Source organism: Panthera uncia (genome assembly GCF_023721935.1).
Source record: "Panthera uncia isolate 11264 chromosome B3 unlocalized genomic scaffold, Puncia_PCG_1.0 HiC_scaffold_1, whole genome shotgun sequence".
Taxonomy (NCBI): Eukaryota; Metazoa; Chordata; class Mammalia; order Carnivora; family Felidae; genus Panthera; species Panthera uncia.
This window is the reverse complement of record NW_026057582.1, coordinates 132,583,974-132,596,971: the sequence shown is the minus strand read 5'-3', so window position 1 is coordinate 132,596,971 and position 12,998 is coordinate 132,583,974. Positions and strand designations below refer to the sequence as shown.

At 51.1% G+C, this 12,998-nt stretch overlaps 1 protein-coding gene across 2 annotated transcripts in view; it reads left to right on the top strand.

Moving 5' to 3' along the window:
* SLCO3A1 (solute carrier organic anion transporter family member 3A1) overlaps nucleotides 1-12,998 on the top strand; it is a 311,316-nt gene that overhangs the window by 58,552 nt on the left and 239,766 nt on the right. For both annotated transcript variants that reach the window (XM_049614065.1, XM_049614064.1), the window contains exon 2: nucleotides 6,540-7,005. In XM_049614065.1, the coding sequence (XP_049470022.1) occupies nucleotides 6,540-7,005 (466 nt within the window). The remainder of the gene's footprint in view (nucleotides 1-6,539; nucleotides 7,006-12,998) is intronic.

The following is a 12,998-nucleotide window of genomic DNA, read 5'->3' as shown; positions in this document are numbered from 1 at the left end:
AAACCCAAAAAACAAAAAACTATTGCTTTATTTTCTTTGATCTCGTAATTTAGGGCACAAGGGAAATGCGACCTGGTGCCCGTTCCCCCCCGCCCCCCCCCCCGCCCCGGGTCAATTACCAGAGGCCCTGTCTTCTGTCCCCTGGTTCTGCAAACCTCCCATCCTGGAATTCACAAGTGAATGCCTTGCGTGTAGCATTTCCCTTGTGCCCTAAATTACGTGCTCCAAGCAGCTGCTGTTCAGATGAAAAACAAAACCACCCAGGGTGCCTCATTCACCTGATGGGATTCCTGCTACGGCTTCAGCACAGGACAGTGTTGTCTGGGCCTAAGTGGTTAAGCCCCTTCCGCACCACCCCCTCCCTTACTGCAGGAAGGCGTGCCCTTGGCGCATCAGACAAGAAATTGAAGCTGCCTTGCAAATTACTTTCACGGAATTAAAAAGCTTGCATTAAAGACTTGCCTAGATTGACTTTTCTGTGCCAGCAGCAGGAATGCTTCACAAAGTTGTTATAAAGGGCCAGCGCTTTTACTGGCAGACATAGGAATAAAGTGATTTCCCAAGCTGGATTGACAGAGAACGGTAGAACAAGGAGTTGGGGGAATCTGTGGCCTGTGGCCAAATCCAGCCCACTGCTTGTTTTTGTTAATAAAGTTTTATTGGAACACAGCCACATCCATCGTTTCCATATTGCCTATGGATGCTGCTTTTGTGCCAAGATGGCAGGGTGAGTAGTTGCTATGGGAACTTTGTAGCCCGGAAGCTTAAGATATTTACTGTGTGGCCCTTTGCAGAAAAAGTGTGCTGGGCGCCTGGGTGGCTCAGTCGGTTAAGCATCCGACTTCGGCCCAGGTCATGATCTCATGGTTCATGAGTTTGAGCCCTGAATCCAGCTCTCTCTTCAAATTCTCCGTCTGCCTCCCGCCCCTCAAAAATAAACAAACATTAAAAAAAAAAGTGCTGATCCCTGTTCAGGAATCCCTGCAAGGGGACCACATGTCCTTTAGGTGACTACAGTTCAGTGTGAGCTTGACATCTCCTGCATTGTTGTTGCACCTGGTCCCTGACCTGGACCCTGCTGCTGGGCACCAGAGTTCAAGGGCGAGGCTTCCTCCAAGTTCCTTGGGGCAGCCTGCTGCGCTCTCACATCCCATGCCCCTCCGACAGAAGTGCTTCGAGATGGGTCTTCTCCACATTCACGGGCTCCTTCCAGCCAGAGGAGGACCCCCCTCTCCACCACCCCCCTGCGAGGTCCTTTTGCTGTACCTTCCTTTCTCCAGGCCTCCTCAGCTGCCCGCTCTGCCCTGTGTCCCTGCTCCTGCACCTCTCCCATGGGCGCCCTCTGACGTTCTGCCAGCACTACCCTGCTGAAGCCTCATTACCCACCTGTACTGCTGAGATCACTGCCAGGGCAATTTCTCCTCTTTCCATGCTATGCCTCACTGCCTGGATAATGTTGCTCCCGCTCAAGAACCTCCCTTGGCTCCCCATTGACCTCCAAATCAAGGGCAGACCCTCCGTCTGGCCTTCAAGGTTGTTTTCTTTCTGATTATTCCTCAGAATAACATTCCTCAGTGCCCTGAGCCCAAAAGGTCTCCCCCACCGCGACTTACCCCAGGGTGATCTGGACTGTACCGCCCACGCCCCACTGATATTTGCTCTTGGAATGTTGTGACCCCTCCCCCTACTACCCCCCGTTCATCCTTATTGCATCCCAGAATCCTATTTTTTCTTGCACCTTGCCACGGAGCGGGCACTCTGGAATGGGAGTCACACAGAGCATGCACATGAGTGATGAGGGCAGCATTTTTATGTGCACCTACTGTGTGCTGGCAGCCCTGAGGCGTGACCTCCTAATGCTCGCTCGGGCAAGCATCGTTATCCCCGCTGCCCTGATGTGCAGACAGGCTCGGCAGGATCTGCCAAGTGCCGTCCGAGGCAGACAGGACCTCCAGGCTTCCCTGCTCCCGTGCTGCCCCAAGAGGAGCGTGTTGCATGGTGTAAAGATCCGTGCAGGTGCAACGCCTCTGCTGTGTCCATACGGCATGTCTGCGCACACACAGACCCCTGCCTGCCTGTGTCTTAGAATCACTGGGAGCTTTGAAGATACACACACGGGGGCCCATCTCTCTCAAATTACGGGAGAGTGCTGGGGGTGGGGGTGGGGCAGGCACTGGGTTTTCAAAAGCCCCCCCAGGTGATTCTACTTCAGGCCACGCCCTAAGCCAGAGTAAGAAAGCGGACAGACCTCTGGGAAGGTTCCTGGGGGCCGTCCTGACCCTTGGCTGCTGATCCCAAGAGCTTCTCATTCCCTGAGTTCCTGACACCCTCGGCACTTTTTGAAGGTGAGGGAGGGCTCTTCTGTAGGTGGCCGTGGTCTCTGGGTACCTCCCGTCTGAGGGGACTTGCGACAGCTGCGGTTGGCCTGAGTGTGCCTCGGGTACCCTAAAGGGGTGAGCTCCCCCAAAATGCAACCCCAGTGTTGCCACGTGAGTACGTCCCTATGAACTGAAAATGAGAGAGTGCTTGTGATTTGTATTTAATTTAACAAAAGAAACTCTTCAATCTTGAGCAGGGTAGGTTTGTTGAGGATAGAGCAGTGGTTCTCAAAGCGTGGTCCCTGGAGCACCATCGACACCACCTGGGAGCTGCTGAGACCTAGAAATTCCCAGCCCCACCCCAGACCCGCTGCATCAGAAACTTGGAGGTTGGAATCTGGCAGTGAGTGATACCCTTCCGGGGGATTTTACTGCCTCTGAGGTTTGAGCAGCGCAGCTCGGGATGGATGGTGAGGACACCTGGAATCTTGGTGGTTTTCTGCCCCAGCTGGGCATCTGAGACCCCTTCCCCCTGCCCCCGCCAAGTCTTAGAAAATCTCAAGCTCCTTCCTGGGTCTCCTCTCAGGGTTTGGGAAGTTGTATTTCGAACACGTGCTCCCAGAGACTCAAGACGCTTTCCATCAGTCCTGTTACCCATTAAGTAAAGACAGTTGTTCCCTTTAGCACGCATCTTTCTCCTTGCTGGGTTGTTCGCTGCCACATAAAAGCCACAAGTGGGTTTTATGGCTTCATGCATACTTAATTAGTCTATCCTCTCAAAATTGTGTTTTAAGTGAGTGAAAACATTTGCCTCTGATCTGATCCACAAAGCACCTTTTCAGAATGTTTGCATGGCCGAGGCTAGTGAGGGGCCACAGGTCAAGGAGGCAAAGACCTGTCACCCCCATGGGCTGCTCTGCAAAGAGCAGGTTCGAAGCAGGACAAGAGCTGCAGGCACAGACGTCCGCTCTTTGTAGAAGAGCTGATTATTTTTTGTTTGGCCCACAGCTGTCTCTATCCTCACCATCCTTATCTGTCATCAGAAGTGTCCGCACCTGTGTGATACTTTATGACGGGGTGCACCTGGCAGAACAGAGCCGTTGTCACGTTTGAGATCTGCCGCCTAATATGTATGTCATTAAGCCTCATGGCAGAAATGAAAAACGGCTTCCGCTCCAACCTTCCCACCTGTCCACCCTCCTGCTTCTGCTGTCCTCTCCGCCCGTGGTGGAGGTCGCCAGGCTCCAGACCCCACCAGGCAGCTTGAGATGACTCCAGTGTGCCCACAGGACCCTGCCCACACGTGTTCCTCCTCTATTTCTCGGCATCTCTCAAGACTCAGCACGAAGGCCTGGGTGAAGCCCCCCCACCCCACCCCCCAGGCAGGTAGGCTGTCGTGTTTTGCACTCCCACGCGGCATTACCTATCATAAGCGTGGCTAGAGCGCGTACTCTCTCATGCGTGTTTGTGTTACAAAGCAAAGGAGTAAATAAATGAAGCCTTTGTTTTTCCTACCCAGAGCTTCCGGAAAGAACTTCTTTGGCAGTATTTGAAAGTCAGTTTAAGGAGACCAGACTTGGTAATAAATTTCTTTGCTCGACAGTTGCAAACACTTGGTGTTGGGAAAATAATCTAGCCGCGTAGTTAGGGCTGTCGGAGTCGCGAGCTGGCTTTGACTTGCCTAGAAAGTGCGGTGGAAACGGGAATCCGAATTGCAATGTGAGCAACAGAGCGGGTACCCAGCTGTCCTGTCACAGTACCCGTGTTAGAACGTGGCTCTGCAGGGCTCGCCCCCAGGGCCAGTGCTGGAGGAAAGACCACAGTAGCGGGTGCCATTGCGTTAGTGCTGTGCACCCTGGACCAAAGCCATCTGGGGACTGTAACAAAATCCTGGGGCCCAGGCTGTCCCTGAGACCAGCTGAGTCAGAAACCTGGGGAGGGACCAGGCATTTGAAATCCTTTCCTAAGTGCTTCCGGTCTAAAAGCGGCATTGAGAACCACTGGGTTAAAGGAGGCTGTTTCTTTCTTTTCTTTTTTTTTTAATATGAAATTTATTGTCAAATGGGTTTCCATACAACACCCATTGCTCATCCCAAAAGGTGCCCTCCTCAATACCCATCACCCACCCACCTTCAGCCTTCATTTCTCAGTTTTTAAAAGTCTCTAAAGGAGGCTGTTTCAACATGTGGGGTTGAAAAGGAGGGAAGGAGGAATCCATCACTTGGCTCTTCTGTTCTTTTTCATAAGGCAAATAAAGGCATGCTAATCCTTCTAGGTATAGCTGTGCATGCGCCTGGTCAGAGGCTGTGGATGCGTGGACAACGGTGCACATATTTATATGTTTGGAGGAAGGCTAAATCCAGACGACTCTCCTTCCCATTTCTTAGCAACACACAGCCCAGTGTCTCTGAAGATGAGTTTCTCAAGTTCTGCCCATTTCTCTTGCCACTGTATGGACTCAGGCCTTTCCTTGTCTCTTTTCTCGTTACAAGTTTGCTGACATTCCTTTCTTTACTCTTCCACCATCCATTTGTCACACCGTGGCCACACCTGGCATCTTTTCCACTGTAGAAACCTTTGATGTTCACCGGTGTCCCCTGATAAGTGACAGTGGTTTATAGATCGCCCTTCCCAGCATTTACACCTGTAGGGTGTTTATTTCTGGCATCAGCCCTAAGAGGTAGCACTCTTATCCCCATTTTATAGACAGGAAAGTGAAAGCATCTGGTGAACTGCCCAAGGTCACAGCTGGGATGGACCCACACATTCTGAACCCAGAGTCCTGGCTCTGCCTACGAGCTCCCGCTAGGTAGGGAAAGACGGCTCTGTGCTAACAGACCTTTCATTATTTCCAATCTTTGTGTGCATCCTGCTAGGTTGATGTTACTTTTTAGGTTTCACAGTAATCCAGGCTTGGACAGGTTAAGCACCTTGACCTAAATCCTAGAGCTAATTAAGGGTGTAAGAGCTAGGATTCAAATCAGGTGCTCCCCTCTCCATACTCTGCATTTTCCCCCACCACACTGCATGGGATTGTCTCATTTCTTTAGGGTGGCATCTGTGACTCTTTAGAATCCGGTGCCCATCCACCTTTCCAACCATTTTCCATTCTGTTATTAAATCATGCCACATGACGTTTGCTCACACTGTTCCTTTTGCCTGGAGCATTCTTTCCTGCCCAGCTAGGGCTATGAGACCTCCCAGGACAGGGACCCTTGTTGATAATACCCCCTGTAGAGGCCATTTGCATTTTCTCTCCACCTCACAAGCCCTAAAATGATGCATCTGCTCTTGCCCTCCCTGCCCCCCCAGTCATGTGATGGTTGCAGCCTGAATGTAAGATCTAGTCACTTCGTGTTTTAGTTGTGCATGTTTAGTTGTGTGTTTAGTTGTGCATGTGCTAGGTGGCATCTTGAGGCCAGGCATCCTTTCTTCCTTCTCTCTCTCTCTCTCTCTCTCTCTCTCTCTTTATCCCCTAGGACATTTCCAAGCCACCAGGAGAGGTTAGTAAATATTTGTTAAACAAATGAAGGGCAGACAAGAATACAAGGGTGGGGAAAGCCTTAAAAATCTTCCATCCAAGAGGCCTGGGAGGGGCTGCAGTGAGTGCATAGAAAAGTCAGGGATGTGCTTACTTGGTGGCCTTTAGGGAAATGTATGTTGGAAATTTCCAGAAGGAAACCGAGCTAATGATTATCCCAGTGAACTAATCCAGCATATCCATTTTGCCAACTAGGTTTTTGGCTCATTTTATTTTCTTCCGGTGTGCTTTGCTAACCTAGTAAAAAGCCCATGGCCTCTGTGCCCTCCCAGCATGGACTTTCTAAATAGCGTATATTTTGGAGCATGTAATGATGGACTTCAGGGCTTTTCCGGGACTCATGAGCCCTGCTACATGGTAGTGGGGGTCGGGAAGGGGAAGTTGTGCTTCCCAAATGTAGGCAGAACCTTTGAGGAATGGAACAGGTGCCAAGAAAGAACTTCCTTTGCCATTGGGGAAGTTGGGAAAGTTAATTCTTTTAGCCGTTGACTTAAGGCTGTCATACTAAGTAAACATTTTTAGGACTCTTCGGGGTTAAGTTGCTTAAGTCACTTTTGCATCCTGTGGAAACTGCTCAGCGCCAGGGCCGGTCCGGCAGGTGCACTCTGAGGCCGGAGGGGGCTTCCGCTTGGGTGGCGTCCGTCAGCATTGGCCTTGAGATTTCGTTTTGCACCCCACAGGTGAGCGTCCTGACCACCCTGGAGCGGAGGTTCAACCTGCAGAGCGCCGACGTGGGCGTGATCGCCAGCAGCTTCGAGATCGGGAACCTGGCGCTCATCCTCTTCGTGAGCTACTTCGGGGCTCGCGGGCACCGGCCGCGCCTCATCGGCTGCGGCGGCATCGTCATGGCCCTGGGAGCATTGCTGTCCGCGCTGCCTGAGTTCCTGACCCACCAGTACAAGTACGAGGCGGGCGAGATCCGCTGGGGCGCCGAGGGCCGCGACGTCTGTGCTGCCAACGGCTCGGGCGGCGACCAGGGCCCCGACCCGGACCTCATCTGCCGCAGCCGGACTGCCACCAACATGATGTACTTGCTGCTCATTGGGGCCCAGGTGCTCCTGGGCATCGGTGCTACCCCCGTGCAGCCCCTGGGCGTCTCCTACATCGACGACCACGTGCGGAGGAAGGACTCCTCGCTCTACATAGGTAGGAGCTGTGGTGGTGCCGGGTTCGCTCCCCTGTGGTCCATGCTCTGTTAGTAGCAGGGGCGCCTTGACAGAGGAAGGCAAGGTGGGCCCCCCCGAGCTTCTTAACGGTTGGCCCACGTGGCTGTACATCTGCAGGGGGCGGGGTTGAAAGATGGGGATGCCTGAGTTGCACCCCCAGGAAATCCGGTGTAGTTGGTCTGCCGTGCCACTGGGACTCCCCAGGTGATTACCGTGTGCGGCAGATTTGGAGGTCCTCCTTTGCTCCGGCATGAAGAAGCTCGAAGTGGGAAGACGTGGTCAGGAAGGGTTAACACGTATTAATCTGCCATGGGTATGGGGACTTTGAGCCATCTGGCATTAGCCACCGAGGTCTGTTTGGGGTCTACACCTTGGAAGCCCCAGTGTTTAATAATCAAACTGATCTTCTGGTCATTGTCCTGTTGAAGTTCAAAGAGACGATTACAACTGCCGCCGCCCCCCCCCCCCAGCATTTGGTATCCTTCAGAGTTGGTGACTTGTGGTAACTTTCTGCATGGGGGGTGTGCCAGGAACTGGAGATTTAGGGAAAAAAGAAGGTATGTGTTCGTTTTAAATTTCACACCGTAATAGCCTCTGTTACTTTGTACTGGCACATTGGAAGCCCCTCACAGGTTATGGGGTTAAGGAACCTCCACGTGTGAGCTGTTCTTGCAACAAATGGGGTCCTCGCTGCTCTTGGGCACCGTGGCAAGGTCATTTGTATTGTGAGGGCCTGGCGAGCATCTCTATCCCTTGTTTACTAAGTGTGGATTACTAAGACTTGTCCCCATTCCCTGAGCGCTCAGCTTTGGCAGAATTCCTTCTACCCGTGGAAACTTTTTCTCTCCTGAAGCACTGTGCTTTGAAGTATTAAGTTAATGATCACACAAAGGTTTAGGTTAAGCTAGAACTGGAGCAGAATTTGATGGAAAGCTCTCTACCTGGGCAGCTTCCACTGTTGATGAGCTAGGAGGGTTTGGAGCAGTTACGCAGCTCGATGCCGGGTTTCCTCCGTGACTTTCTGTCCCAGCTGTGGAGTAAATGCTTTTGTTGAAAACCTGTGCTGCAAATGTTCACGGTTCTCTGTGAACGGGCTCAGGGGAAGAAAGGTGGATGGAAAGCGTGTGCCTCTCCATCTAGGGCTGGAGTCTGGTCATGACTTCTCTGTGGAACACAGAGGAGAGGGGACTTCCCCAACCCACGATGGCCAGACCCTCTCCCCCTATGGTTAGGGTGGGTACTGGGGATGTCATTTACATTTTGTTACTTCTGAAGCTTGAGCGACAGCGATCCCAAAGGAGTGTGTCGAGACTAGAACGTGGGTCACGGCATGTAGCCAAATAGCCTCCTGAGGTCCAGCCAGACAATTGGTCTAGGACTTGACTGATGGCATCCTAAGACCCTGGGAGAGATGTTTTCTGGTAGCAGTTAACAGTAAGTAGATAAAGCTCAGGAGAGGAAATGGGGGAATGAAAAGCGGAGTTCTTGTCTCTGATGACAGAATCAAGCAGAAAAATTTCTCCGGAGTCCTTCCTCCTAGAGGCCTAGAACCCTCTTTTGTAAGTCTCCCTGCTGAGTTAGGTTGGGGTCTTTTCCTGCACTGGCTGGGGCCTGGTTTGGCGCGCAAAGCAGTAGGATGAGGAAGCGCTTTGGTTTTGTGTGTGGGCGGTGGAGGCAGGGGCGGTGGGGCTGACCATTCGAGGCAAAGGGCCGTCTCCAGTTCTGAGGCCACGTCATGGGATTTGCCATGAGTCTTTGTTAGGAAGAATGTTTTGGGCAAATTTCTACGTGGGTACCATTTTCTTTCTGTGATAGCTAGAGTTGGAAGTGTCCATTGGGTGCATGGACATCTTGGTGGCACTGGTCCATCCGGAAAATTCCAAAACATGTGGCCATTGAGATGGGCTCTCTGACTGTCTCTGAACTGGTTTTATGGGTCTGTGTTTCCAGGGAGCAGGAAAGAGTAAGCCTTCTGCAGAGTTTGGCCTCAATGGATGGCTGCCTTATCCCATGCAAGCTTTGGATTGTTCCAGGAACAGTTTAGGAAGACCACAGTATATGTAGAGTATAACTCGTTCATTCATGGGTTGTACAGGACATAAGAAAGTGTTTGTGACCTTGAGGATATTTTAGCATTTATCTCCTCTAATGGGGAGCTAGTTCCTGAAGCCACTTAAAGCTTGAGGAAGTATGTTGGGGAACCTACTGAAAGGGACTGATGAATTAATGACCTTACATACTGCCTGTAGAGAGGAGGGGAGTCTGAGGGCACTGGGAGCGTGCGTGTGGATGCACACCCATTGTTGAATAGCATGTGTGTCCCCTGGTTCCAGCTCTTGCAAAGCTGGTTAAGAGAGAGGGGCTCACAGCCCGCCATCTGGTCATATGCCTAATAATGTGAGTGTGGGCTGGAGATGGAAAGGATTATGAAGACTTCCATTTGTAAAACACAGACTTATTCATAGCTGATTCTTTCCTGTGGGTGTCAGCGGGGAAGGGGATGATGACCATGTAGTCTCAGCCACAGGCCGTTGGTGGCCAGGCCTGCCTCTGGGTTGCACGTCGCCAGTTGGTGCCATGAGCGTTATCTACGGCCACGCCCAGGACCTCTTCATGCAGTGCAGGGGAGATGGGAGCATTCATTCCATCTTGAGTCAAGCCGATACAGTCCCCTGGAATGATTATTTGCTCTGGACTCCTGTGGCTGAGCCACTGCCAAGCTTCTGGATTCCTCGAAGGGCCATTCACAAGGGGCTTCTCTGGCTGTCACCAGTCTGTGGCTGCCCCTTTCCAGCGTGGGGAAAGGGAGCCAACAGAGCTCATTACCAGGGGACAAAACCTGCTGAATGGGAACACGACTCCCCTGGCAGGCTTTTCACTAATGCACAGTGTGGAAGCCAAGCTCACGGCGCAGCTAGACAATGACCTGTGGGTGGCACATGGCACTCTTTCTTCCTAGATGGACCGAAGGGCCAGGCGGGCAGTGGAAACCATTCGATGTGGGGCCTGATGAGGGTCCAAGAATAGACCTTTCAGGAGTCTCCTCAGTGACCCTCCATTAGCCCAGTTTTCTTAGCTGTTCTGTTTTTTTTTTTTTTTTTTCAAGTTCAAAGGCTGGCAAGACATACTGTAGGCAGGAATAAGTAGGATAATGTAATGGACTCACCATGTCCTTTCATTAGGTTGCTATGGCAATTGGTTGCAACCTTGTCCTCTTTGAGGAAGAAAAAGGTGACCTGAGTGGTAGAGATGTTGTAAATAACTTTATTCCTAGTTACAACGTATCACATGTTCACTGTTGACAACTTTGGAAGTATGGAGAAAGAATAAAGAATCCTTACTCTTGGGACGCCTGGGTGGCTCAGTTGGTTGAGCATCCGACTCTTGATCTCGGCTCAGGTCATGGTCTCATGGTTTGTGGGTTCGAGCCCTGAGTCGGGCTCCGTGCTAACAGTGGGGAGCCTGCTTGGGATTCTCTCTCTCGGCCCCTCCCTCCCTTACTTGCACACACTCTCTCTTCCCCAAAATAAATAAATAAACTTAAAAAAAAGGAATCATTACTCTTAGCCCTATGATTACAGAAGGTCTTTTTCTGGATTGGTATGTTCTTCTACCAAAAATGTGTTTATAATAAACATCTTTCTCTTAATATTTGATGCACATTTCCCTGTGTTACTAAATATTCTTCTGTGATGTTATTACTGCATGCATAACATTCTCTTGTGGATCTGTACTGTAATATTTAATGCCCTCTATTGTGGGACATAGTTTTTTTTTTTTTTTTTTTTTTTTGTTTTTAAGTGTTTGCTGTTGTCAACAAGGCAGATGGGACCCTGTGATTCTGAGCAGTTAAATGACTTGTCTAAGATAACTTAGCTGGACTTGTGGTCTGAGGGTGGGGGTTTTTCCATGTACGTCTGGGATGTATCACAAGGCTGGGGTTGGCGGGGGGAGAGGGCTGGTGGATGGTCCAGGGGGTCAGGTACAAGTCCGGGCCTGCCACAAGATAGCCCGAAGCCTTCAGTCGGTAAAAATCTTGGGAGCCAGCCAGGAGGGAAGAGAGCAACGTGCCTCAAAGCCGAGGGGAGAGGTGCTATCGGAAGGGAGAGTGGGTGCCCTGGCCCAAAGTGTGGGAATAGGAGGCAGAGGGGAGGGTGGTCCCAGCTCACAGTCCAGGACAGGGTTGTGGAGCCACCACTGCTTTGAGTAGAGGTGGCTTCAGACTAGACCTGGTGCTTCCCAGACAGGGGCGGCTGCGTATTCCGCCTCCTGCTTCCCTCTCTCCTGAGATGCACGGGCCCTCCCCTCACATCGCTGATGATTCCCTTTTTGAACCACGATAGCCATTAGGTGATTGTACTTCCATTGGGTTAGAAATCTGTCTCCTTACAGCTGCCCACAAGCTGCCACTGGCTCTGCCCCGGGGGCTCCCCCGGAAGACTTGTTGTCTCTCTTTGTGCGCGCCAGTGTGTGTGTGTGTGTGTGTGTGTGTGTGTGTGTGAATGTTTTATTCATTTTTGAGAGAGAGTGTGAGTGGGGGAGGGGCACAGAGAGAGGGAGACAGAGGATCAGAAAGGGGCTCTGCACTGACAGCCCCAAGCCCGATGTGGGGCTCGAACTCAGAAACTGTGAGATTATGACCTGGGCCAAAGTCAGATGCTCCACTGACTGAGCCCCCCAGGTGCCCCTCTCTTCCATGTGTTGATAATTCAGGTAGCTGAGCACCAGCCTCACCGGGTAGGGAAGGAGTTAACCTGCTATTTAGCTCTTCTGTGCCGGGACCTTTGTTCCTTACTTGACTTGGTTTTCCTGCCACACTTGAGCCGCCGTTTCCCTGTTGAAGATGGATGCTGTGGGGGCTCATTACCAGGGGACGAAACCAGATGAATGAGGTGTGCAGGATGTGGGTCCTGTGTTAGTTTGCTAAGGCTGTCCTAACCTAACACCACAGGCTGGATGGCTTAAGCCACAGAAATTTATTTTCTCACCGTTCTGGAAGCGGGAAGTCCAAGATCAAGGTATCCTGAGAGCAGTTGTCTTCTGAGGCCTTTCTCTTGGCTTGCAGATGGCTCCTGTTCCTCCTTTTCCTCCCTTCACAGGGTCTTTCCTCTGTATGCTCACACCCCTGGGGGCTCTTTGTGGCCTGATTTCCCCTTCTTGAAAGGACAGCAGTCAGATGGGATTAGGGACCACCTGCATGACTTCATTTAACCTTATTACCTCTTTAAGGCTCTATCTCCAAATGCAGTTATGTACTGCAGTACTGGAGGTTAGCGCTCCAACATGAATTTGTCCAGGGCGGGGATGGGTGTGTGATTCATCCCATAACCGGTACTGAGGGGATCAGTACCAAACTAAACCAAGACCCTTGGGTCTTTTGCCCAAACTTTTCTATAAGGAACTGCGTTGTTTTGTGTGTGTGTGTGTGTGTGTGTGTGTGTGTGTGTGTGTGTGTTTGTGCTCAAGAAATTATTTGAAGATGTAGCTTAAAAAAAAAAAACAAAAACAAAACAACTTTTTATTTTGCGATCATTCTAGAATCACAAGTTGTTGCAAAGTACCGGGAAGTTCTCCATACTGTTCATCCAGTTTCCCCCAATGTAACACGGCGCGTGACTGAAACGCAATATCAAAACCAGGAAATTAACATTGGTACCGTCTGTGGAGCTGATTCAGATTTTGCCAGTTTGGATGTGTACTCGTTTGTGTGTGTGTAGTTCTGGGCAGTTTTAATACAAGTGCACCGTGTTTTCAACAGAACGGGATCAAGGGGAAACCAGATCAGTTTGAGTTGTGGGAGTGTGTTTGGTAGGCAGGCACACATGCAACACTGATCCACACATGTGTGTGCGTGGGGAGAACACCGAGACAGAGAGAAGTCTTTAGGTGGAATGGAGGCTGGCCAGAGGAGAGGGATTCTTCCAGAAGAACCCCGTGAGAGCCTTCTGAATTCCCAGGAAGAATGGGGCCCTT